Source organism: Oncorhynchus kisutch, linkage group LG1, assembly GCF_002021735.2.
Source record: "Oncorhynchus kisutch isolate 150728-3 linkage group LG1, Okis_V2, whole genome shotgun sequence".
Classification (NCBI taxonomy): Eukaryota; Metazoa; Chordata; class Actinopteri; order Salmoniformes; family Salmonidae; genus Oncorhynchus; species Oncorhynchus kisutch.
The window spans coordinates 47,144,995-47,171,040 of NC_034174.2; the positions used below are offsets into that span (position 1 = coordinate 47,144,995).

Below are 26,046 nucleotides of genomic sequence, written 5' to 3' on the forward strand. Positions count from 1 at the left end.
CAGAGACGGTAGCAGCTGCGTCCCCCTGTGAGTGTGTGGGGGGGTAGTGTGTGTGTGTGTGTGTGTGTGTGTGTGTGTGTGTGTGTGTGTGTGTGTGTGTGTGTGTGTGTGTGTGTGTGTGTGTGTGTGTGTGCGTGTGTGTTCTCCCTCTGTTCATATCTGACACATGGACTGGAGCTAAAGCGCTGAGTCAGAGAGAAACACAAATAAACCGCTCACAGCAGTGTGGGTGTGTGCGTGCGTGTTTCGAACCCACTATCAACCCTGCCATGTAAGCATTGCATGAATAATCATTCAGCCTGCGTTGGCCAACAGGGAATGGCAGTGGAATGGGGAAGAGGAGATAGTGAAGTGAGGGAGAGCCGAGGAGAGAATGACATAAAGGGTACTGAGATAGTGGAGGCACAGAAGAGTGAAGGCAAGGGAAGTAGGAAAGATACAGTTGAAGTCGGAAGTTTACCTACACCCTGGCCAAATACATTTAAACTCAGTTTTTCACAAATGCTGATATTTAATCCTAGTAAAGCTTCCCTGTCTTAGGTCAGTTAGGATCACCACTTTATTTTAAGAATGTGAAATGTCAGAATAATAGTAGAGAGAATCATTTATTTCAGCTTGTATTTCTTTCATCACATTCCCAGTGGGTGAGAAGTTTACATACACTCAATTAGTATTTGGTAGCATTGCCTTTGTATTGTTTAACTTGGGTCAAACGTTTCGGGTAGCCTTCCACATGTTTCCCACAATAAATTGGGTGAATTTTGGCCCATTCCTCCTGACAAAGCTGGTGTAACGGAGTCAGGTTTGTAAGCCTCCTTGCTCGCACACGCTTCTTCAGTTTTGCCCACAAATTTACTGTGGGATTGAGGTCAGGACTTTGTGATGGCCACTCCAATACCTTGACTTTGTTGTCCTTAAGCCATAACTTTGGAAGTATGCTTGGGGTCAGTGTCCATTTGGAAGACCCATTTGCGACCAACCTTTAACTTTCTGACTGATGACTTGAGATGTTGCTTCAATATAGCCACATAATTGTCCTGCCTCATGATGCCATCTATTTTGTGAAGTGCACCAGTCCCTCCTGCAGCAAAGCACCCCAACAACATGATGCTGCCACCCCCATGCTTCATGGTTGGGATGGTGTTCTTTGGCTTGCAAGCCTCCCCCTTTTTCCTCCAAACATAACAATGGTCATTATGGCCAAACAGTTCTATTTTTGCGACATGTTGAAATTTTAAAAAAGTATCTCTCGTGCTAGAAAAGGTTGAAGACTCCTGTCTCAGAAAAATGGCGCTACATGACATGGCCATCATCTATACCGGGTTAACCGTTTGTCATACTACACAAACGCACATACACACACACACACACACACTGTCACACTGTCACACACTACACGAATGCACACACAAACACTAATATCTCTCCCTCCCACTAAGTGTAAAATCATCATCTCACTCACACATCCCTCGACACCTATAGCGGCTCCCACCTCATTTACGTCATTGATGTGAGGAAGGTGTGTGTGTGTGTGTGTGTGTGTGTGTGTGTGTGTGTGTGTGTGTGTGTGTGTGTGTGTGTGTGTGTGTGTGTGTGTGTGTGTGTGTGTGTGTGTGTGTGTGTGTGTGTGATGAAGCAGAGGCCTTTGAGGATCAGGTGAAAGACAGTCATCTGCTTCCACATAGCTATTCATGCTTACCACTTGCCTTCTACTCAGCAGTATAATCCTCACCAGCGGAAGGAATCAAAAATACAAGTAATTTCCCTGCCTTGGCTCAGCTCAAAGAAACTGACTAAAACTAGATATCTGTAATCAGTGAGATGACAAATCTTATATACACACAAATGGCTGAATTAGCCTAAAAGCCATGACACGCGTTGTGAATCTGTTGCTGTGGCGACGGCTGGCTGATCATTCGCTAGGAGCCGACTGGAACGTCGGACCGGACACAGGGGAACGTTACCATTCGGAACACACTGACAGCTCCACTCCACCTCGTTAAGCCAGGGTGCTCTGGGAACGCTGAGCGCCGCTCCAGGATTGATAATCCCAGACCGGGATTACTGGCTCAAGGAATGTACTGTTCAGTCCAATTGTCTCATGTCTCAGCTATACTGACCGGATAGATGGACAAGGAGATTCTGTACACCTAATAGAAGCTGATCTGGCCTGCTTGGACTAATCTGCTCTTATATCCAGTCTATATATCTAGCCAATTTATCTCGTATATCTCTCATTCCTCTCTCTCTCTCTCTCCCTCTCTCCGCCTCTCCCTCTCTCTCCCTCTCTCTCTCCCTCTCCCCCTCGCTCTCTCTCCCCCCTCCCCCCCCCCTCTCTCTCTCTCTCTCCCACTCTCTCTCTCTCCCACTCTCTCTCTCTCCCTCTCTCTCTCCCTCTCTCTCTCCCTCTCTCCCCCTCTCTTTCTCTCTCCCTCTCTCTCCCCCTCTCTCCCTCTCCCCCCCCTCTCTCTCTCTTCCCCTCTCTCTCACTCTCTCTCTCTCTCTTCCTATTTACACTCTTCTCATATATCATCCTTAGTGAACTGTCAACTTTCCCCCCTCCTCTCCACTCATCCTCTCCCCTCCTCTCCACTGATTCCCTCCTCTCCACTCATCCCCTCCCCTCCCCTCCACTCCTCCATCCATCTTCCACTCCTCTGAGCCACACTAAAACCCTGTCTGTGATATGGGGCCAATATGTTACTCTAATAAGGCCTCTCCTCTAAAGCTCAGAGAGAAATTGGCCACATAATATTTCCCAAGCAAGCAGTTGGCACAGCAACACATTTGTCACCAACCTGCTCCCACATACACACAAACGCACACGCACACAGACACACGCACAGACACACACACAAACACCAAACCCACAAATACACACTCCAAACACACACGCACACACACACTCTCTCTCTCACACACACACACACGCACACACACGCACAAACGCACACACACACACACGCACACACACACACACACACACACACATACACACACACACACATACAGATACACATTCTCACAGCCTGGGAGGAGGATACAGGCTGTTTGGATCTAAGGAGGCTGAGCTAGGGGGCTGTCTGGCCATTAGAATGCAGAACTCCCAACAGGAGTGAGAAAACCAACAAGCTCTCACAGTCTCACTGCAGAATTAAATGTTCATCCATGTTCCCCAAACATAACATTTTAAAGTTGCTCCAAATTTGTACGTGTTTTTGTTGCTCCTGCTGCTATATCATTCCATTTCTCCAAACATCCCATTTCTAAGTTAGGGGTGAAGTTTAGGCACTCATTAAATAATGTACACGACTGTGATCGAACACACAACCTTTTGATCCAGAGTCATGGGATTACGACCATCCACCACCCCCAAAACCTAAGCCTACTTGATGGTAATAGCACTCACTGTTGCCCCTAGTGGACAGTTTTGAAAGCATTTCCCGACCTCCTCAGGATAGACGTCCAATTTCAACATCAATATAGAATGACCTGGCTGGAGAAAACAGCTCCAACTGCTGTAAGACTAACACTGAGTGTGTGTGTGTGTGTGTGTGTGTGTGTGTGTGTGTGTGTGTGTGTGTGTGTGTGTGTGTGTGTGTGTGTGTGTGTGTGTGTGTGTGTGTGCGTGTGTGTGTGCGTGTGTATGTCTGTGTATGTGTGTGTGTTTGCGGGTGTCTTCATCAGAAGAGATGAGACGACTAACAGAAGATCAGTGATCAGAAAAATGGCTGTTTAACAGGAACCAACAATCTCACATCTGTGGAAACTGCGTCTCTGTGGCGTGTCTGAGCATAAACACAGCAGTGATATGGGGATGTGAGTCTATGACTCCATTTCCGGGGATTGTGGTAATGATTGTTGACTGCTCCTGACTCAGTCGGATATCACACGCTAAGGCCGAGAGCAGCCTCCAGCCCAGCTATCACATCGCATACGCACACATTCACACGCGCGCACAAAAACACACACCGTTATGAGTTGGGGTGGCAGTGTTTGACAGCTGAATGACGGTCAACCAAGCCGATGCTAAACAACGATCACACTGGTCAGTGTTCAAAATGCCGTCTCCAAAGCAGCTACAGTAGCAGTGCCTTCAGGTCAGCTAAGACCATCAGCCAACTGCATGTTTTAATGACAAGATACCGTTAGTAGAAAACTAGCAGTTCAAATAAACAGATATAGGCTAATTGTGAGTCGTTTAAGTGGGTTTGAATCTTGCGTCGGGTCGTTGGAGTAGGTTTGAACCTTGCATTAAGTCGTTTGAGTGGCTTTTCTCCCCTAAAACTGTCACGCAAGAAAGAACACGCTCTTGCTATATTTTCAGTATATAAATAATGTCGGATATTTGCTTCGGCTAATAGTAGATGTAGGCACCTGGGGCGATTGCAGTGGGCTGCTGCCAGAGTAGACAGACTGAGCTAAACGCAGACGGGTCAGAAATGAATACTTCATAATTAATAAGGTCATTTTCTCTTCAGTCAGAGGCTCAACAAGCCTATCATTATTTGGGGTGAGGAAACCTTCCCCTCTCCAGAACCATCGGATTGGTGTGCGTGTGAGCGCAGTTACATGCACACAATAACACAATTCAGATTCATATAATAGTTTGATGAAAACATGCACATGATTTGCAAGAACAATTTCCCTAAGAATCCTGTTTACATGGACACACCTGAAATCCGGCTACCCCCATGGCAGAAAAACTGCGTGGAAAATAAACGTTCTACCACAGCGAACGTATTGTTTCGGGGGTCAGGACATACAAAGTTAGTCTTTGAAAACGACTTCTATGACGCTTACATTCAGTTGTTCCTAACACTCTTCACGCGCGCTGAAGAGGCTCTACATTCGCCGTGTACATGTCCTAATGATTCAAAAGATTGCTCAGAATGCTGGGTTTTCAAATCCACGCGTGCCTTCTTACAATTATGACCTCACACTGATTACGATAAGCAGAGTATGGTGCTTACACGTCTATTACATAATCTGCCTAATCTAATTCTAATATCCAATTATTAGTGTGCATGTAAACGTACTACTGTGTGTGTGTGTGGGCATGTTCCTGTGCATGTGCATTCCTCCTATGCACATATGCGTGCACGTGTCTACGCCCAAAAGACAACCCTGTGAATCGAGATACAAGTGAGCAATTACAGTGAGAGCTAGAGTGGCAAGACACAGCTGCTTTGTGTTAGCCAAACGCACATTTATTCATGTAGGCTTATTCTGCCTCTAGGGAGGGAGATATCATTCACAGCAATCAGAGCAAGACCGAACTGTCATGAGGGCAAGGCAGAGAATCAAAATGGACTCCTGTCCCCCCACACTATATTTCTTCTCACACGTTACTCAGTCACACAGACCAAACCTGATGTTACCACACGTGCTCCATTCTCTTCGCATTCTCTATGGAAGGTACAGCGGGACCTTTCCCTCTCACCATAGGGCCCTAGGGTCAAAAGTAGTGCACTAGATAGGGAATGGTGTGCCATTTGGGACGCAGACTTGGTCCTCTTATACTTGGGCGGGTCAAATGAAAAGACCTTCAACTTGTGCAACGTATAACCGAGGGTACTACCCCCCTACCCCGTCTCCCCCCAGTTCCCTTCTAGTGATCCCAGACTGAGGATGGAGGGTGGTGATACCATCAGGTCAGGATGTTGGGTATCTCTCCCCCAGGCAGCGTGGCAGCGTGGCACTGCTCCAGAGAACCGTGGAGCCGCTGAGCCAGGGCACTGCAGACTCTCCTGGCTCCACTGAACAGCACAAAGAGACTTCCTTCGGTTTCAATCTCAACCTCAATGGGATACTATAGCACACACACACACGCACACACGCACACACACACACACACACACACACACACACACACACACACACACACACACGACAATCACACAACTCTAGAGGTTAAACTAAAAGGGTACAGAAACACAAACTCATTTGGGCACAAGGCACACACAGAAACGCACAAGCACGTTCACGCTCACACACAGGTTGGAGCCCCAGCCAGTGGGAGACAGGCAGACAGCGTCCTGCTGTAACCTTGAGACTGTGTGGCTGTATCCTGTCTGTGTGTAATGATGAGGGAGGGACCTGTTGGCCGCTAGGAGAGAGCATCAGAGGAGCTCACTATGACACACACACTGCGTCTAGGGTGACCACATGTCCTGGATTGTGCGGGCCCTTTGTCCCGAAACCAAACATTCATGTCCCGCATTTTATCAACAAATTCAAACACCATTCATTTACAAAAAAGGTTGATATGTCCTGTATTTCAGTTAGACATTCCAGCCTGTCTGTTTTTCAGTCATCTTGCACTTTTGACAAGATATATATCATAAGAATGTGGTACTGGTGAAGTTAAGCACTTCTCCAATCACTGTTGAGATCTGATATTCTGTGCAGGGCAAGACGAGACGTAGGCCAATGTCGTATCGCAACCAGTCACATTTGTAAAATCCTTTCGGGCTAAATTTTAGCTAGACTTGGAGAGGACAGTTAACTACTCACAAAACCGTGCTTCTGGCGAAAAGATCTACAAAAGTAAGTAAATAGCCGTATTAGACTGAAAGATATAAGGTGATTTCGTCAAAACTTGTGAGGCTGTCCATGCTCATTGCTCATTCGACATATTTGCTGCTACTTCATTCAATCCAGTTTTCAAAGTCTCCCTTCCTAACTGTTCTACCTTCCCCGAGACCAACCAGAAATGTTTCCTTGGCCAAAAATTCCCAGAAAACACATTGGTCTCCCATTTCTGCATCACAAATTCGTCGGAAATTCGGAGAGCTTCAATGCAGAGGGAAGGAGGGAAGGAGATTTTTGTGTGGTGGAGGGGTGCTGCCCAAAACATGTATGTAAGCTGTCCCACATAATCAGCCATTTTTCCCGCATTTGGGTATTTTAAATGTGGGCAGCCAGGGCTGCGTCCCAAATGGCAACCTATTCCCTACATAGTGCACTACTTTTGACCAGAGGCCTATGGGACATTTTTTAAGTACTGCACTTCATAGGGAGTAAGGTGCCTTTTAACTGACTGACTGCCACAGACAAGACCAGGTGGGCCTCACTAGTATGTGATAATGGAGTATGTGATAATGGGTGTTTGGAGGATATATTGGCACGAGTGTTGTTCTGGTATGACAAATATACCCTCCAAACACCGGCTTCAAGGGCATTATCACTTTTATACAACGGGTTAACAACATATTCAAATAATGATTTACATATTTTCATTAAACATGTTATTTTGATGAATTTATATATACTATTTCATCCTTCCATAAGATATAGGCCCGACAGAAATCTAGGGTTGCTACCCAAGCCGGCTGGTCGTTCGTTCTATTGGTTCAGTTGCCAGAGCCGTGACCCAGTCGTTAAGTCTTTTTGTTATAAATCGATGGACGTGACACAGTCGTTCATTCTAAATGTGTCCGTTACCATGATGGCTGGCAACATTCTTATCCCTTTCTTGCTAGCTATCCAACTTCGGCTAACACATCAAACAGTCAAACAGCCGTATTAGACTGTATCACATCAAACAGTGCAGCCAGAATAACAGAAAAGTTGCTGCCTTAGTGTTTGTTTCAGCTGTTTTCAAGTGATTTTTTTGTATACATCCACAAACAATGAGCTAATGATTCGCGATTTCGACTGGCATAGAACATTTGCTCTCTGGCCAGGACCCTGTTCAGAGGAGCTAGCCAACTACACAGCTAACACAATCAATCAATTGATTGATCAATCGAATTGAAGCTGGAATGACAGCAAACTAGCTGCATTTCGTTTTTTTTAATTAACATTTCTTTGTATATATCCAATAAAATGATGCTGATTCATGCTGCCTGCCTGTCTGTCTCGTCCCAACTCCTGACACGTTCATTACTATGGGATAGCTGGAAATCGAATTTCAATATAGAAACAATGTTACAAATGTCGGAGAGACAGACAGCAAAGTTAATACAAATCTCTAATGTTGAAAACCAAACGACAGTATAAAAGAAATGGGAGATAATGTCTAGATGCTTTTTAAAGTGGAGATAAAGTTTATAAATTGCCTGGCTGGGCTAATGGAACAGTGGATCGCGCAGTCAGATTAAATAGTGAATACGCATTTCAACATCATAACTTGTGGATTAGACACTGGCTGGAACGAGGTTTTAACCAATCAGCATCCAGGATTAGACCCACCCATTGTATAAAACAGAAAGAAATTGACTGGTTAAGTTATTAAGGGCTAAGGTTTGGATAAATAAATTATAATAACGAGTGCCTAGCAATGTATGCTCGCGGCTTGCTAGAATGTTATGGACGGGGATGGCGGATTGGTCTAAGCCCGACCTCTGGCTGCCAGGCACTAGTTTTGAGTCTTTTTTGCTCCTAGTGGCCATTATTCACGTCATCTCCCGACGTTCTGGGAACCTGGATGAACGTCAAATTCTGAGAACAGACTCATAGTAATGGCTGAAGCGGAATGAGTGGAATGGAATCCAAGTGTTTGATGCCATTCTATTTGCTTCATTCCGGACATTATTACTGTATGTGCATTTCTCCCTTCAGCAGCCTCCTTTGATCTGGGGTGACTTCACTGGGGTCCTATACATCACTGTACTGTATGTCAGATACTATAGGTGGGCCTCATGTTCAGTTATACATTACACACTCACACACTATACATCACACACACACACTATACATCACACACACACACACACAGTAACACTATACATCACACACACACACACACACACACACACACACACACACACACACACACACACACACACACACACACACACACACACACACACACTATACATCACACACATACACTATGCATCACACACACACAATACATCACACACACACACGCTATACACACACGCTATACATCATACACACAAACACACTATACATCACACACACACACTATACAACACACACACTATACATCACACACACACTCACACACACTAGACATCACACACACTACACTAATGTTTGACTATACAGCACACACTGTATGTAAGCCTAACTTCTACCATAATGGACCCTATTCATCTTATACTGTGCCTTATGTATAAGTTAAATCTATACAACATACAAATGTGCCTCCCTTGTCCACTTTCATGTTAATGCCCTACTGACAAGGTCACCACATCCATCCTCAAAGCACTGTATCAAGACAAGACATCCTATCCGGTATGGTAGATATTATGTAATTACCATCTAGCTTTGCCTGCCTAATTAGGTATACAGATCTATCTATTTCCATCTAATCAACCTTCATTTGATAATGTATGTCAGAGAAATCCCATATGGTGCCCTGCAGGACACAGAGAAAAGAAAGAGGGAAGGGGCGATATAGAGTGGTAGAGAGAGAGAGAGAGAGAGGGGGGGGGGGACAGAGAGAGGGGGGGCAAGAGAGAGAGAGAGAGAGAGAGAGAGGGAGAGAGAGAGCGACGGACACGGAGACAGAAGAGAATGGGAGGGAGATAGATAGGGGTAGACAGGAAGAGAAAATGAAAGACAGAGCGAGTGAGAGTAAGCTAAATAGATCGAGAGGGAGAAGGGCAGACGGGGAGAGACAGAGATAGCGAGAGACTCTCAGACAGTGCTTTGTCCTTGACATTCCTCTCCAGGCCCTGAACCTCCTGCAGACTGCAGACTGGAGATGTGTGAGTGATTTAACTAGGCCGCTCACTCCACCCCCTTTACAACTAACAAACAGAGACGCAGGGGAAAGGCACAGAAACCAAATGAAATTGCCTGTGACTGTGGACAAAGCCCGAACAGGATCGACCTGTGGCCCAGTGATGGCTTGTGGGCAAAGATACAAGGGGACAGGCTCATTGTAATGGCTGGAATGGAATGTATTGAAAAGAAACCATGTGTTTGATACTGTTCCATTCATTCCATTACAATCAGCATGTCTTCCTATATCTTCAACCACCAGCCACCACTGAGGTGGCCATAGCCCTGAAATCACCTCTGGCCTTTCTGTAGCCACTTGTTGTCTTATCACTTGTTGTAATATTGTTGATGTAATATTCACATATCACTTGTGGACGCAATCTAAATAAGCCACCTAACTGATAAACCAGGGTAAGCATTACGCTTTTACAAAGGGCGGAATTTGATGTGTTAATATACTGTGCGGTGTGCTGCGCTAAGACGGGAGCGTTGTACTGAATGATGATTTTTACCACAGTAAGACACAGTAGAATCTAGATCATTTGAAAAATCACATGAATATTTCATGTATGCTTCTTACAGTATTCTTTTCAACCTCCCTCTCTTCCTCCATCCCTCATTCCCTCCCCCTCTCTTATTCATTCTGGGGACTATTAGAAATGAGGTATAGTACGAGTGGATGATGAAACATTTATGACCACCAACACCTCTTTCCAAAAAGGTTTCCAGATGTATTAAATAAACATGACAGTGGGATAATTCTTCGACATCAGGGAGTGGAGACAGTACCTTGGGAGGAAAATGGAATAGTTAGAGTGACGAGACAGGAGAACAGTGAGAGACTGTGACAGGAAGGGAGAGAGATAGAGAGAGAGGAGACATATGTCTGTGTGAGTTGTAAAAGGGAGATTGACTAGTGGCGGACATTAAAGGAAAACTCCACCCAAAAACGATTTGTTGGTATTTGTTTCAATAGTCCATTGTTGATATTGTCCCAAAATGTATTGCGTGTCAATAATCAAGTTTTCAAGATACACTACATATACAAAGGTATGTGGACACGGCTTCAAAGGAGTGGATTTGGCTATTTCAACCACACCCATTGCTGACAGGTGTATAAAATTGAGCACACAGCCATGCAATCTCCATAGACAAACATTAGCAGTAGAATGGCCTTACAGAAGAGCTCAGTGACTTTCCGTTATAGGATGCCACCGTTCCAACAAGATAGTTTGTCAAATTTCTGCCCTGCTAGAGCTGCCCTGGTCAACTGTAAGCGCTGTTGTTGTGGAAACATCTTGGAGCAACAACGGCTCAGCCGCTAAGTGGTAGGCCACATGAGCTCACAGAACAGCACCAAATGGTGAAGCGCGTAAAAATCGTCTGCCTTTGGAACGTCAGCACAAGAACTGTTCGTCGGGAGCTCCTTGAAATGGGTTTCCATGGCCGAGTAGCCGCACACAAGCCTAAGATCATTATACGGAATCAAGGGTCGGCTGGAGTGGTGTAAAGCTCGCCGCCATTGGACTCTGGAGCAGTGGAAATTCGTTCTCTGAAGTGATGAATCCTGCTTCACCATCTGGCAGTGCGACGGATGAATCTGGGATTGGCGAATGCCAGGAGAACACTACCTGCCCCAATGCATAGTGACAACTGCAAAGTTTGGTGGAGGGGGAATAATGGTCTGGGGCTGTTTTCATGGTTCGGGCTAGGCCCCTTAGTTCCAGTGAATGTAAATTGTAATGCTACAGCATACAATGACATTCTAGATGATCCTGGGCTTCCAACTTTGTGGCAACAGTTTGGGGATGGCCCTTTCCTGTTTCCAACTCCATATTAAAGCCCATGATTATGGAATGAGATGTTCGAAGAGCAGGTGTCCACATACTTTTGGTCATGTAGTGTATATAACTTTCAAAATACAGAAATACAGCCGGTATGATGCTTTTCCACCATATGATACAAAAGCATCATACCGGCTGTATTTCTGTATTTTGAAAGTTATATATCTTCAAAACGTGATTGCTGATAACAATGGACAATCAACGATGGACTACTGAAACAAATACCAAAAGATTTTCCTTTAATCCAAGTACACACTATTCAGTGTGCACTACGAAGTGTACACTATCAAGTAGCAGCATAGGGGGAGACGAGGGGAGAAAACATGTTGTGTTCTAACCTGGTTCTCCTCGTGAGTCACCCTCATCTGCTCCTTGAGGACGGAGGTGCGCGCCGCCTCCTCCTTGCGTATCATCCTCTCCTTCTTCAGCTCGGGGCTCCAGAAGCTTTTGATGCTGTTGGTGGACGAGCCCAGCTTGCTGTCCTTCAGGTCCAGCTCTCTCCTCAACAGGTCGTTCTCCCGCTGCATGTCCCGGAGTGTGGCCTGCATCTCCAGGAGTTCCCCCCCACTGCCTCGCACAGCCTGCCGCAACAGGGCCGACGGCACCCCCTGAGGGTGGTGGTGGTGGTGCTGCAGCATGGACAGGGAGCCCAGGTCGCTGTAGGACAGCAGGTCAGCGTGGTGGCCCAGCCCCACCGAGGCGATGTTGGGGCTGCTGCCCATGGCCGTGACGCGGCCCCCGTACATGGCCCGGTTGGAGGCTCGCCCCAGCGTCATGGTGCCCTTAGGGTAGGTGGCGGTTGAGCCCACTCCCTCGTGGTCGCTTAGGTACATGGGCCCGGACGTGGCGTAGGCAGCGTTCAGTGACTGGATGTTCTCCATGGAGAGCGTCTTACCCCCTCCACCGCCCCCGCCCCCACTGTTGGCCCTCCGGTGGCCCAGCCTGGGGGACCTAGGCAGGCGCGGGGACCGTGCAGGGCTGCTCTCGATGTGGCCGACCGCTCTGGCGCTGCCGTACATGTCCTGGGTGTGGGAGGTGTGGCCTGGGCCGGCCGGACGCTTGCCACGGGGTCCTTACCAGGGGCACGCTGCGACGATCACAGTGCACCCTCACTCTCTAACACACATGGGCGGCTCACTGCATGCCTGTGTGGATGAAGGACCTCGACATCGACAGATCTGGGGAAAGAGCAATTTGTCATAATAATGACAAGAAATATGCTGCATATTTTATCTGTCAAGAACACACAGCATACTCTCTCTCTCTTGCTTTCTCTCTCTCTCTCTCTCTCTCTCTCTCTCTCTCTCTCTCTCTCTCACACGCACACACACACACACATCCCACACTCCTTCTACAGCGTTTGGTAGGTGTAGTGTCATAAGAAGCAGCTCCTCTCCTCCTGTTCACATTGAGAGCTGGGTGAGTGAGTCACACCAGCCTGTGGCTCTGTGGGCTTCTTTTGCAGGGAGGGATTCCAATTCTAAGTGAACCCACTGGGAATCGCAGCATCACCCTGGCTTCCCCCGGCCCAGGCACTCATCCCAGTCCTATTAGTGCTGACCCCATCAGGAAGCAGAGAACACCTACCTCACTGTGCATAGTATTTAGTACATCTAGTATACCAACCACAATATCACATATACTCTATGCATAGAACCAAGTATCATGCCCATCTGGCATGCCAAGGCAAATGCTCAAAGTATTTGAAGAGATTTCAAATGCAGTACTATTAAATCCCAGGATTGCTCTATATCAATACACTAATGCAAACACTATATTCATATATAATACATGTCAATAAGCAGTAACCTCAAGAACACATCCCCCAGAGTTCAGCTGTGCATGCTTCCATTTCCTCTTCTGGAGCACTCAGCCACATGTAATCACTCCTATCATTCCACACACCAGGGTCATATTCACTAGACCCCAATAGGAAGCAAATGGACTGAAACAGGGAGGGACTACCTTGATATTGTCCAATAAGAAACACTCATTTTCATTTTCCGTTTCAAAACGCTTTGCTACATTTTGCACTAATGAATATGACCCAGGGGGAGGCAGAAAGTATACTGTCCATACAAATGGAACTTATGCTGTTGTATTGACTCCTTATCAACAAAGAGCAGAACAACTGTATTTTCATTGTTCATCTATAGACCTACATCATACAGGTGTGCCTTATATAGCATCCACCTCTTATGCTACAGCTAATATAGCTACATTTATGTGTATTGCAAATCATTTGTAATTCCCATCCATGAAACAGTACAGAGCAGTGTGTGTATAATACTTATTGTGTAGGCTACTGCTAAAGTTGGCCAGATTGTGTTGCCCAGTAGGAGTCAACTCCCTGTGGAGTCACTAAACACCAGAGACTTTAAAATAGCAGCCACGTTTCTGGCCATCACACACATGTACATTGCCTTCGGAAAGTATTCAGACCCCTTGACTTTTTCAAAAATGTTGTTACATTACAGCCTTATTCTAAAATGTATTGAATAAAATAAAATCCTCAGCAATCTACACACAATACCCCATAATGACAAAGTGAAAACAGTTTTTTTGAAATTTTGCAAATGTATAAAAAATACAAACAGAAATACCTAATTTACGTAAGTATTTAGACCCTTTGCTATGAGACTCAATAATTGAGCTCAGGTGCGTCCTGTTTCAGGACAGGTGTGTCCTGTCCATTGATCATCCTTGAGATGTTTCTACAACTTCATTGGAGTCCACCTGTGGTAAATTCAATTTATTGGACATGATTTGGAAAGGCACTATTTATATAAGGTCTCACAGTTGACAGTGCATGTCAGAGCAAAAACCAAGCCATGAGGTCGAAGGAATCGTCCATAGAGCTCCGAGACAGGATTGTGTCGAGGCACAGATCTGGGGAAGGGTACCATAAAATGTCTGCATAGTAGCCTCCATCATTCTTAAATGGAAGAAGTTTGGAACCACCAAGACTCTTCTTAGAGCTGGCCGCCCAGCCAAATTGAGCAATCACGGGAGAAGGGCCTTGGGTCAGGGAGGTGACCAAGAACCCAATGGTCACTCTGACAGAGCTCCAGAGTTCCTCTGTGGAGATGCGAGAAACTTCCAGAAGGACAACCATCTCTGCAGCATTCCACCAATCATGCCTTTATGGTAGATTGGCCAGTCGGAAGCCACTCCTCAGTAAAAGGCACATGACAGCCCACTTGGAGTTTGCCAAAAGGCACCTAAAGACTCTCAGACCATGAGAAACAAGATTTTCTGGTCAGATGAAACCAAGATTGAACTCTCTGGCCTGAATGTCAAGCGTCTGGAGGAAACCTGGCACCATCCCTACGATGAAGCATGGTGATGGCAGCATCATGCTGTGGGGATGTTTTTCAGCGGCAGGGACTAGGAGACTAGTCAGGATCGAGGCAAAGATGAACGGAGCAAAGTACAGAGAGATCCTTGATAAATACCTGCTCCAGAGCACTCATAACCTCAGACTGGGACAAAGGTTTACCTTTTAACAGTACAACAACCCTAAGCACACAGCCAAGACAACACAGGAGTGGCTTCAGGACAAGTCTCTGAATGTCATTGAGTGGCCCAGCAAGACATCTCTGGAGAGACCTGAAAATAGCTGTGCAGCAACGCTCCCCATCCAACCAAACAGAGCTTTAGAGGATCTGCAGAAAAGAATGGGAGAAACTCCCCAAATACAGGTCTGCCAAGCTTGTAGCGTTATACCCAAGAAGACTTGATGCTGTAATCGCTGCCAAAGGTGCTTCAAAGTACTGAATTAAAAGGTCTGAATACTTATGGGAATGTGATATTTCCATTTTTTATTTGTAATAGATTTGCAAAAATGTATAAAAAACGTTTTTTGCTTTGTCATTATGGGGTATTGTGTGTAGATTCATGAGGAAAAAACAATTGAATCAATTTTAGAATGAGGCTGTAATGTAACAAAATGTGGAAAAAGTCAAGGGGTCTGAATACTTTCTTTTTCTTTTCTTTTTTTTACCCCATAGGGAATAGCTGCCCTTTGGGATAAAACCCCAGTGTTATCAGAGGAGGACTCAAGAGGGTACAGGAGGATACAGGATGGTACTGGATGGTACAAGATAGTACGGGAGGGTTCTTTTGAAGAAAAAAAAACGAAAGATGAACGGCTGTTTTTAAACGGATAGTGGTGGTGCAGCGTGTCTTTGGGGATAGCTGGGCTGTATTCTTCCTTCCTTCCGGTCCACCCTTGCATCGTCTTCTCAGAAGACATGGTTTCCATAGAGACTGCAGGGTCTGGGCTCACAGAGATAAAGCACCTGGTTTTGGCAGTCCTCTTACATCACTGTTACTTAAGTTTCAAAAGGGGAGAAAAAAATATGTATTCCTATGAATTCCGGTGCGGGTGGATAGAGGAAGTTAAAAGGAAAAGGGATGAGTGATTGACAACAGATGGTCTGCTCATTGGTGCCACACACTCTTGTCTCCATGCCAGGGTGAAGGTGAGGGTGGGGACAAGATGGCCACTAGCTTTTTGGAGCCATTATCCGCATGCCCTACAGCCAGACCTGACTTTGCCTATAGCACTGTGCCACCTCTCCCTTTCAGAATCAGCGATGTGACATGGCTGAATGGCTGTCTTATGAACTCACACAATACCTGACTTTGCCAATATCTTTACAGGAACACTCTGCCACCATTCAGAGTCAGATAGCTTTGTGATATGACAACCCACCAGTCTATAAAGGGTATTTGTGGTAAGGAAAGCATTTTGTAGCCAATTACAATGACCATGGGAGTTGGCAAGATGGCATAAACAGATCTGGGACCAGGCTAAGCATTTTTGGGACAAGAAAGAAATGCTGAAGAAATACCTGCGAGAAAACACTTCAACAGAAGCAATTACAATGATACAATGACAGGCGAGAGCAGACAGGGAGTTCAGTAATAACTATCATTTCAGTTTGTTGCAACAAAAAACTTTAAAATGGGACAGGAGTGTTACAAATACAAAATGGCAGAAGTGAATGAAAAAAAATCCACTGGAAGGGATGTAATATGTCAGCCTACATTAGCTGAAAGAAGTGGAGCGGGTGTAAACATTAGCCAAACAAGTTGCTTTTTCAGTAGCCAGTCCCTCTGAGAGACTGTAGCTCATTAAACTCAAACGAATTATACAACACACACACTGTATCAGGAAGTTCTGCAATTATTATCTTCAATTGGTTGGCAATGGCTGCAGTGTTTGTGAAGTCTGGAGTGAAAATGTTGGGGAAAGCGGCAAGGACTGCATGTGGCCGGCTGAGTTTAGACCCCAGGTCTCCTGGGCCCGACAAGACATTTCAATCCCGCTGAGCTAAAGCCAACACTCTTAGAAGTGAAGGAGCCTGGAAGAACCTTTTGCGAATCGGTAAATTGTCACTCAGGGGGGAACCTATTCTGGTCACAAAGGTTCCTCGAGGAACCCCTGTACCATGATGCATGTATTTTCGCAAAAATGTCACAGATTGACGTTTATATGCTGATACTGGGCTGCCTATGTAAAGGTTCAAACAGGAACCTTTTTGTGATGGGAAAAGTTAAATGTTTACCTTTTTAATAAAATATTGCAGCAGCAGCAGCCTATCAGAAGATTAGAGGCACGGCTTTCAGATAGTTATTTTTGGCTACTGGTAAGAATAAATGTAATTTCTGTTTATCATATAAAGTTGAAAGTTTGTACAATACAAATGTCTATTTTCCTTGAATGTTTATGCATTTTTCATAATCTAATATTAACATTGCTGACTACATATAGAGCATTGACAGTCATCCAAATGCAATAACTTCTTTATATAGTAATAAAGTGGTAACAAATCCAACATTGGGATTTGCATAGGCTCTTGAGGAACTCATACATGTCTGTAAGCCTCATTGATGCTACAAAAATATTAGTGTTCAACCTTAACATGAGATGACAATACAACAGAAAAGATTAACAGGAAGGAATTTACTCTCACGGGTGGCCAAACATAATTATGTGAATGCCACGCCCTTACTAAGCAAGGCCCCCATTCTTCTCATCTGACCCACTGAGTCATATCTTATGCTGTTTTTACAACCAAGTGGGAAGGTGGCAATTTCCAGTTGTGAAGTAGTAAATACGATTTGGATGCATTCACCGTGCTTTGAACTTGATGACGTACAACGATTGGCTAATGGAAAACAAGCTGTGTCAACCATAAACTAAAAGTACAGCTACCATGCTTGCAAACAAATGCTAATGTTAAAAAAACTGTATAATAGATTGCATGCCGAAAATTCAGTTTTCGAGGTAATTTTAGGTGATGTCAAAGGTTTCCCACTAGTGATTACCAGTTGGAGGGGCGTTCAAGTGGATGTTTCCCAGTCGTTTGTGGTAAATACCACATTCCCACTTGGTTATGAATGCAGGGTTAATAATCCAGCATCAATAACCTAGCATCAACCACCCAACCTGGCTCTTTTTAAAGAAAACAACCCAACTAAGTGAAACAATACCTGCAACCCAGATAGGTCATCCAAACAACCAATCCAAACAACCAAGAGTGTAGGCTAGGATGAAAATACTGTAGCTAACTGGTGACCTAAGACAACTCCTAATAATTATCATCATAAACAAACATCATTACCATCACAACAAACTTTTCAGAAGTAAAACAGGAGGCTACAGTCATATAATACAATTGTCATGACAGACAATGTTGTATTATTCAACATTGCTATTAAAATAGTATTCAAATAGGAATGGGTTATTGTTTACAAGTTGCTAGCTATCGCAAAAAGCCATCACCAAAAGCCACATATTTCCATTTTCTTCTGAGTCTGGCAGCACAACAAATCCAATGATGAAATAATATTATATATGGATTTATTTATAGTGCTTTGCATGTGCCAGCAAAAAGGTTCCTCCAGGAAACATTGAAAACATGAAAGGTTCTTCCAAGAACCCCTCAACTAACCAATGGTGCAAAAATTAACCCATTGACTGCAATGGTTCCTTGAGAATCTCCAGGGTTCCTCGAGTCACCCCAAATTCTAAGAGTCTAGGCTTTCTGTCTGCGAAGCCACACCAACACAGTGATGGACTGGGACAATAAATTGGCTCTGGCATTTCTAACACACTGGCCCATTTTTTCCCTTGAGGCCCCCATTATTAGCAAGATAATTATCATTTTGCGAAACAACAAAAAAGTTAGACCCGCCCACCTGGCAAAAAAAAAATGGACCAGCCCATCTGGCTTTTTCAAGAATTGCTGGATGGCCGGTCTGCCCCTTGGTGCAAACATCCTCTCTCATGTATTGCTGTCCAGGGCTGTGGTGCTGAATCGCCCAAACATAGCGCTGAATCCACCAATCGCCGTGCTGTCCATGGTGCTGAACTAAGACTCAATCAACACATTGCATAGTAGCCTACCGTAGTAACTGCCGTCCCCGCGCTTATATACATTGTGTGGATGAAGGGCGGGTCGGTTGAATAAACACCCTGGGTTTATAACCGCGGATATCGACGCTGCCGCACGAGCATGTTTTTGCGGCACAGTCGATAGCGCGCTGGACTTCGGGATAGAAGGTCGAAGGTTCAAGACCTGCTCCCTGCCTGTTTCATTGCAATACCTTAAAAGATCCAGAAATGTATCATTCATGTGTAATTTATATCTATAGGCTGCATTGAGGTTTTTATTTTAGGCTATCTGGCATTAGTGCACGAGCCTAAACTTCAGGGTCTAACGGTACTCCGCCAAACAACCTACAGGTCAATCGTCAAATAATTTTTGGAATGAGCAGAAAAAGTTTACGTTGATCCATGGAGGCAAAAAGGACAATGTTGGAGTTAAATTCAATAAGAGAAAAGCTGCGAAATTGAGAGTTGAAAATAAAACAGAAGGGAGGACCAGAAAGGTAACGTTTGGGAAAGAGTTGGTTAAGTGGTTAAAGAGGATTATATATGTTATGTGTGATGATTGTGAAGCGCTAAACAAATTCGACAGTGACAGGATGGGGTCTCAAATAGGCCTATGGCACGTTAAGAGAACTGTAGCCTACTGTTCAGATGGGTTAAATGGAAACTAAAATCTGGAAACTGACTCTAGGTCTATACCGTCTCACATAGCCTTAACATTAACTCTTGCAAAAATAAGCATTTCTTGCAGTAAAATGATACTCGGGAACAAGAGTGGAGAAATATGATATATTTCTTTCACCATCTTGAGAGAATGCGACTGCGCAGTTCAATACCGGCTGATAGTATTTCAACCACATAAAATATGAATGATCGCGGGAAGTATGGGTGCTGCACCACCCACTGAAGAATCAGGATACAGAATACTTTTTTATTCTTTAAAAAATAAAAAAAATCACAAAATTTGTGCACTGGGCCTTTAATATTGCTCTATTTGCGGACCGATATAGATGTCTTCAGCGGGGACAATAACTTTTTCCCACCACCCCACAAAATCCATACTTCAATTGTCTCGAGGCTTAAAAATCCTTCTTTAACTTGTCTCCTCCCCTTCATCTACACTGATTGAAGTTAATTTAACAAGTGACATTAATAAAGGATCCTAGCATTCCCCTGCACACTCCTGGTCAGTTTATGTAATGGAAAGATGTTAATGTTAATGTTAATGTTTTGTAGGCCTATATGATCAGTGTGTAGTCGCGCGGTGCGGATTGGTTATTTGCAATTGCGGGCGGGTGTTGGTGAAAAAAACAGCTGATCCGCGCACCACTAGCCTACTGGTATTTGTATATTTACACATTTTTGGGGTTCAATCAACCTGCCCAACGATGATAATATTGTTGGACTAGTAAATGCACGTGGGATAAATAAATATGGGGTATATAAGCGCAACCTGCTGTGATTGCGACGGGCAACATAACTATTAGATAGGCCTAGTGGCATGGACATTTTCGCGCAGATAGGCCTTACAGATGCTCTGAAAGCATGACTTTCACCCTTTCTGTGCCAATTAATAGCGCTTTGGGGTCTGGTGCTGGCTGCATTTCTATAACGCCATGTCATTTCCCTTTAATCAACCAAATGCAACCTTTAAGTCCATCCCTTAGAAACCCTTTATTAGGCCTAATAGTGTCCTTTATCTTTGCCATCTTGTTGGAATCGAAATCCACAAAAGATCATAGCAGTGTTCTCTCTAAATGCCATTATAAATCAATAATTATACACATCAATTATACACATCAATATGGCATCATCGTTGCAGTCACAAATGGTCCATCTTTCACACATCAATACTGTATCGGGTGCTAGAGTGCGAAAACACCTGAACAATAATTTCAAATTCACTCCACATCCGCACAATTCTTGCGGCAAAAGGTCAGCTGCATAGGCTAGTGTGCAGAATGGTCATGAAGGAAATCCTATCTGAGCGGAGGCAGGGACATGTTTGGAGATCAGTCATTCCAATGAGACAGTGCAGCAGGTTGTCACTTGACCATAATAACACGGGGGAAATGATGCATATGGTCTACTTAAGTAGAAAATACTGAATGACCATCAACAAGCCCTGCTGCTGACAAGACACCCCACAATTAAAATCCCTCCCCTTGCCTTTCATGATTGGTTGAGAGGATCAGATAGTACAAACACGCTTTTCCGAGTGGCTGTCGCCTCTGTCAGTTAGCCAAAATGAAACGTCAATTTCCGAAGGGGGTTTCGTTCGTTTGAAGGGGACACATGTAGCTGAGGGTTCTTCGGGTTCTTCTCAATCGATTATTGAAATTATTGGAACATAACACGCTAATGTTTAGTAGCCGAATAGCCTCAATTATTTATAAATATGATCCTGGTGTCGATATTGCATCATATTTCTTATTCATAATGACAGCATCTCCAAAAATGTTCCTCTTGAATTCCCCTAATAAGGAAATATATTACATAATGTAAGCCTGAGGCATTACAGACGTTTCTTATGTCGAATTGTTACTGCCCTTGATGTCTCGTGTTTCATGGGAATACATCATTCTTCTCCAATGCAATGTGAGAATCTATGACAGCTGGCCACTATAGATAACGTCACATACATTCCATAGGATTAGGCGCTTTTAGGATGAAATACGACTCTAAAGCCCTAGAAATCTTTTATATTGAAAATTAAATAGAGATATGTAATTCGTTTCACCTTTCCTTGATACCAATTCTACTTGAAATGAACTCACAAACCAATTCGATTTTCAACCGAATCGAATGACTGAAATCTACAAGATAAAAACACATATTGACTTCTACAAATTAGCTTACGGTATGTTTTTCCCATGCATTCATCTACTATGCAATCCAACGAATGAATTGGGAGTGATATTTTACGCACAGATGCATTCCCTCAATCCGTCTAGTCGAAAGAGAACCGTCAACCCCATAATATCGAAAACACTTCACTATTTCGTTGCATGTGGTGATTCGGTGCCGTTCTCTATCATACGTCTTTGCGTTGATCTCGAATGAATCAAAATAGAAATGTACCTTTTTTCTACCATTAGTTCCTCTCCATCACCATCCAGAGACATTGGCGTCTTCCAGCCTCCATTCACACCGGTCTCAGCATCCTGCACTGTCATTGGGTAGCGGACACGCGATTTCTCCCCCTACCCGCTAGGGAGCTGCACAGTCGGATTGTTAAAGGGACAGCCAAGAGAGTCTCGAGCAGAATGGATGGACTCAATCATAGAAACGTGACTTTAAGTGTGGAATCACAACATCGAAATCTCACAATTCAACTCACAAACTCAGACTTCCATCCTTATCCTCCTAGCTCTTTGTGGTCACAGTCCTCACGTTTGTATGGATGGTGAAGGTTTCAGGAGTTTCAGCATTGAAAATCCAGTCTAATTTCAGGTTTAATTAGTTGAAGTATTAGGTATCTGAGAGGTGGAAAATGTGACTAAATCTGCCCCCACTCTGAACCAACACCCCTCATGATTACATTTACATTTCATTTTAGCCAATTAGCAGAAGTTCTTATTTATAGCGACTTACAGTTAGTGCATAAAGGTAGCTATAGTTAAGTCAACCACATTTCATAGTCTTAGTAAGTCATCCTCTAGTCTAATTTCACAGCCACTGTGCCATCATCTACCATTAAGCACCATCATTAACTGTGTTCAACCAGAGATTGCAATTCATCAAGGCATGCCATCCCCTATAACTCTTGTCATTTGTGTGCTTAATTATATGACCTTTTCTAAATGTCACAGATGCAGAATAGTCTGTGGTGATTGGCTGAAGGATCTCAGGCTCATTTTATTCTAAGCTCTTGCATTGTGAGTGCTCTGATTGGCTTGGCTGCCTTTTGCATTCTAAATGAAACCCTATTCCCAATATATATATATATATATATATATATATATATATATATATATATATATATATATATATACAGCTGGAGGCGGAAGTTTACGTACACTTAGTTTGGAGTCACTAAAATTAGTTTTTCAACCGCTCCACAAATGTATTGTTAATAAACTATAGTTTTGGGAAGTCGGTTAAGACATCTACTTTGTGCATGACACAAGTCATTTTTCCAACAATTGTTTACAAACAGGTTATTTCACTTATAATGCACTGTATCACAATTCCAGTGGGTCAGAAGTTTACATACACGAAGTTGACTGTGCCTTTAAACAGCTTGTAAAATTCCAGATAATGATGTCATGGCTTTAGAAGCTTCTGATAGGCTAATTGTCACGCCCTGACCTTAGTTATCTTTGTTTTCTTTATTATTTTGGTTAGGTCAGGGTGTGACAAGGGTGGTTGGTTTAGTTTTTGTATTGTCTAGGTGTTTTTGGCCTGTTTAGGTGTTTTTGGCCTTTCTAGGATTTTTGTATATCTATGGGGTTTTGTATATCTAGGTATATGTAGGTCTATGGTGGCCTGAATTGGTTTCCAATCAGAGGCAGCTGTTTATCGTTGTCTCTGATTGGGGATCATATTTAGGTTGCCATTTACCATTTTGGTTTTGTGGGTTATTATTCTATGTTTAGTTGCCTGTTTGCACTAGTCATATTGCTTCACAGTTCGTTTTGTTATTTTGTATAGTTTTGTTCAGTGTTGCATTCATTTAATAAATAGAATGTACGGTTATCACGCTGCGCCTTGGTCTCATCGTTATGACGAACGTGACAGAATAACCCACCAAACCAGGACCAAGCAGTGTAAAAAGAAGGAACAGCGCTTAATGGGGAAATGGACCTGGAAGGAGATATTAGATGGAGCAGGACCCTGGACACAGCCGGGGGAGTATCTCCGTCTTAAGGAGGAGTTAGAGGCAGCGAAGGCAGAACGGCGATACTACGATAAATACCGGAGAATAGAGGAACAGCGACGATATGAAGGTACACTGCTAGCACAGAAGCCCGAGAGGCAGCCCCAATAAAAAAGAATTGAGTCAATTGGAGGTGTACCTGTGGATGTATTTCAAGGCCTACCTTCAAACTCAGTGCCTCTTTGCTTGACATCATGGGAAAATCCAAATAAATACGTCAAGACTTCAGAAATAAAATTGTAGACTTCCACAAGTCTGGTTCATCCTTGGGAGCCCATTGGTCTGTACAAACAATAGTACGCAAATATAAACACCATGGAACCACGCAACCGTCATACTTCTTAGGAAGGAGACGCGTTCTGTTTCCTAGAGATGAACGTACTTTGGTGCGAAAGTGCAAATCAATCCCAGAACAACAGCAAAGGACCTTGTGAAGATGCTGGAGGAAACAGGTACAAAAGCATTTATTTCAACAGTAAAACGAGTCCTATATCGACATAACCTGAAAGTCCCCTCAGCAAGGAAGAAGCCACTGCTCCAAAACTGCCATACAAAAACTATAGTTTGCAACTGCACATGGGGAAATATATCTTACTTTTTGGAGAAATGTCCTCTGGTCTGATGAAACAAAAATAGAACTGTTTGGCCATAATGACCATCCTTATGTTTGGAGGAAAAAGGGGGATGCTTGCAAGCTGAAGAACACCATCTCAAACATTTTAATTTTAATTTTACATTTATTTAACTAGGCAAGTCAGTTAAGAACAAATTCTTATTTTCAATGATGGCCTAGGAACAGTGGGTTAACTGCCTGTTCAGGGGCAGAACAATAGATTTGCACCTTGTCAGCTTGGGGATTTGAACTTGCAACCTTTCGGTTACTAGTCCAACGCTCTAACCACTAGGCTACCCTGCCGCCCCATGAAGCACAGGGTGGCAGCATCATGTTGTGGGGGTGCTTTGCTGAAGGAGGGACTGGTGCACTTCACAAAATAGATGGCATCATGAGGCAGGACAATTATGTGGATATATTGAAGCAACATCTCATGACATCAGTGAAGAAGTTAAAGCTTGGTTGCAAATGGGTCTTCCAAATGGACAATGGCCCCTAGCATACTTCCAAAGTTGTAGCAAAATGGCTTAAGGACAACAAAGTCAAGGTATTGGAGAGGTCATCACAAAGCCCTGACCTCAATCCCATAGAACATTTGTGGGCAGAACTGAAGAAGGGTGTGCGAGCAAGGAGGCCTACAAACCTGACTCAGTTACTCCAGCTCTGTCAGGAGGAATGGGCCAAAATTCCCCCAACTTATTGTGGGAAGCTTGTGGAAGGCCACCGGAAATGTTTGACCCAAGTTAAACCATTTAAAGGCAATGCTACCGAATACTAATTGAGTGTATATAAACTTCTGACCCACTGGGAATGTGATGAAAGAAATGAAACATGAAATAAATCATTCTCTCTACTATTATTCTGACATTTCACATTCTTAAAATAAAGTGGTGATCCTAATCGACCGAAGACAGGGAATTTTTACTACTAAATGTCAAAAACGGAGTTTAAATGTATTTGGCTAAGGTGTATGTAAACTTCCGACTTCAACTGTATATAGTTCACTACTATTGACCAGGGCCCTTAGGGTCCAACCCCACATGCTCCAATGGGGCTCTGTGTGGAGGTGTGGGGAGAATCCTCACTGTGGGAAAATGCCTCTGGAAATATGAGTCTTTAACTCAGTGAATGCAAAAAGCAATGTCCCTTTGGGAAACTGTTCAGTTGTACTGGGAATGGATGGAGGTGGGGCAAAGACAGATGTTTTTCCACCCACTTTAGCAGGGAGAGCAGAGAGAGAGAAAACGGAACAGGAGAAGAGAGAGATGCAGTGAAGGACAGGAATGTTCTCAAAGCAACCCCTGCATGGAGGAGATGAAACATATTGTTGGTATAGGAGAATTATCTTTTTACGACACCAAGGAATCACAATCAACACACAATACAATTTGGTTGTTTGTTTATGAGGCATGGGTGGTCGTTAACGTGCGTGCAAGGTGTAATAGGATGATGAAATACATTCTTTCTCGTGGGTTGGGTTGGAGGTGGTTCCTGGCTGTGGTTGTCCTTGTCCTTTAAGCCAGTGAATCAGCCAGCGCCTCTCTCTCCCAGCCATGTCTTGGCATCGTTAATCACATGATGGCTTCTCCCATCGTCATGGTGATGTCAG

General features: G+C 43.9%; 1 protein-coding gene across 3 annotated transcripts in view; it reads right to left on the reverse strand.

Annotated features, from left to right (window-relative positions):
- Nucleotides 1–22,276, reverse strand: part of erc2 (ELKS/RAB6-interacting/CAST family member 2) — a 67,461-nt gene extending 45,185 nt beyond the window's left edge. Inside the window, exons 1-2 of one of the 3 annotated variants that reach the window (XM_031834913.1) lie at nt 22,027–22,276; nt 11,882–12,721 (exon numbers count right to left, since the gene is read on the reverse strand). In XM_031834913.1, the coding sequence (XP_031690773.1) occupies nt 11,882–12,562 (681 nt within the window). In that variant the 5' untranslated portion in view covers nt 12,563–12,721; nt 22,027–22,276. The remainder of the gene's footprint in view (nt 1–11,881; nt 12,722–22,026) is intronic. The other 2 variants (XM_031834924.1, XM_031834935.1) reach the window with 2 other exon arrangements.
- Nucleotides 22,277–26,046: the final 3,770 nt, after the last annotated feature.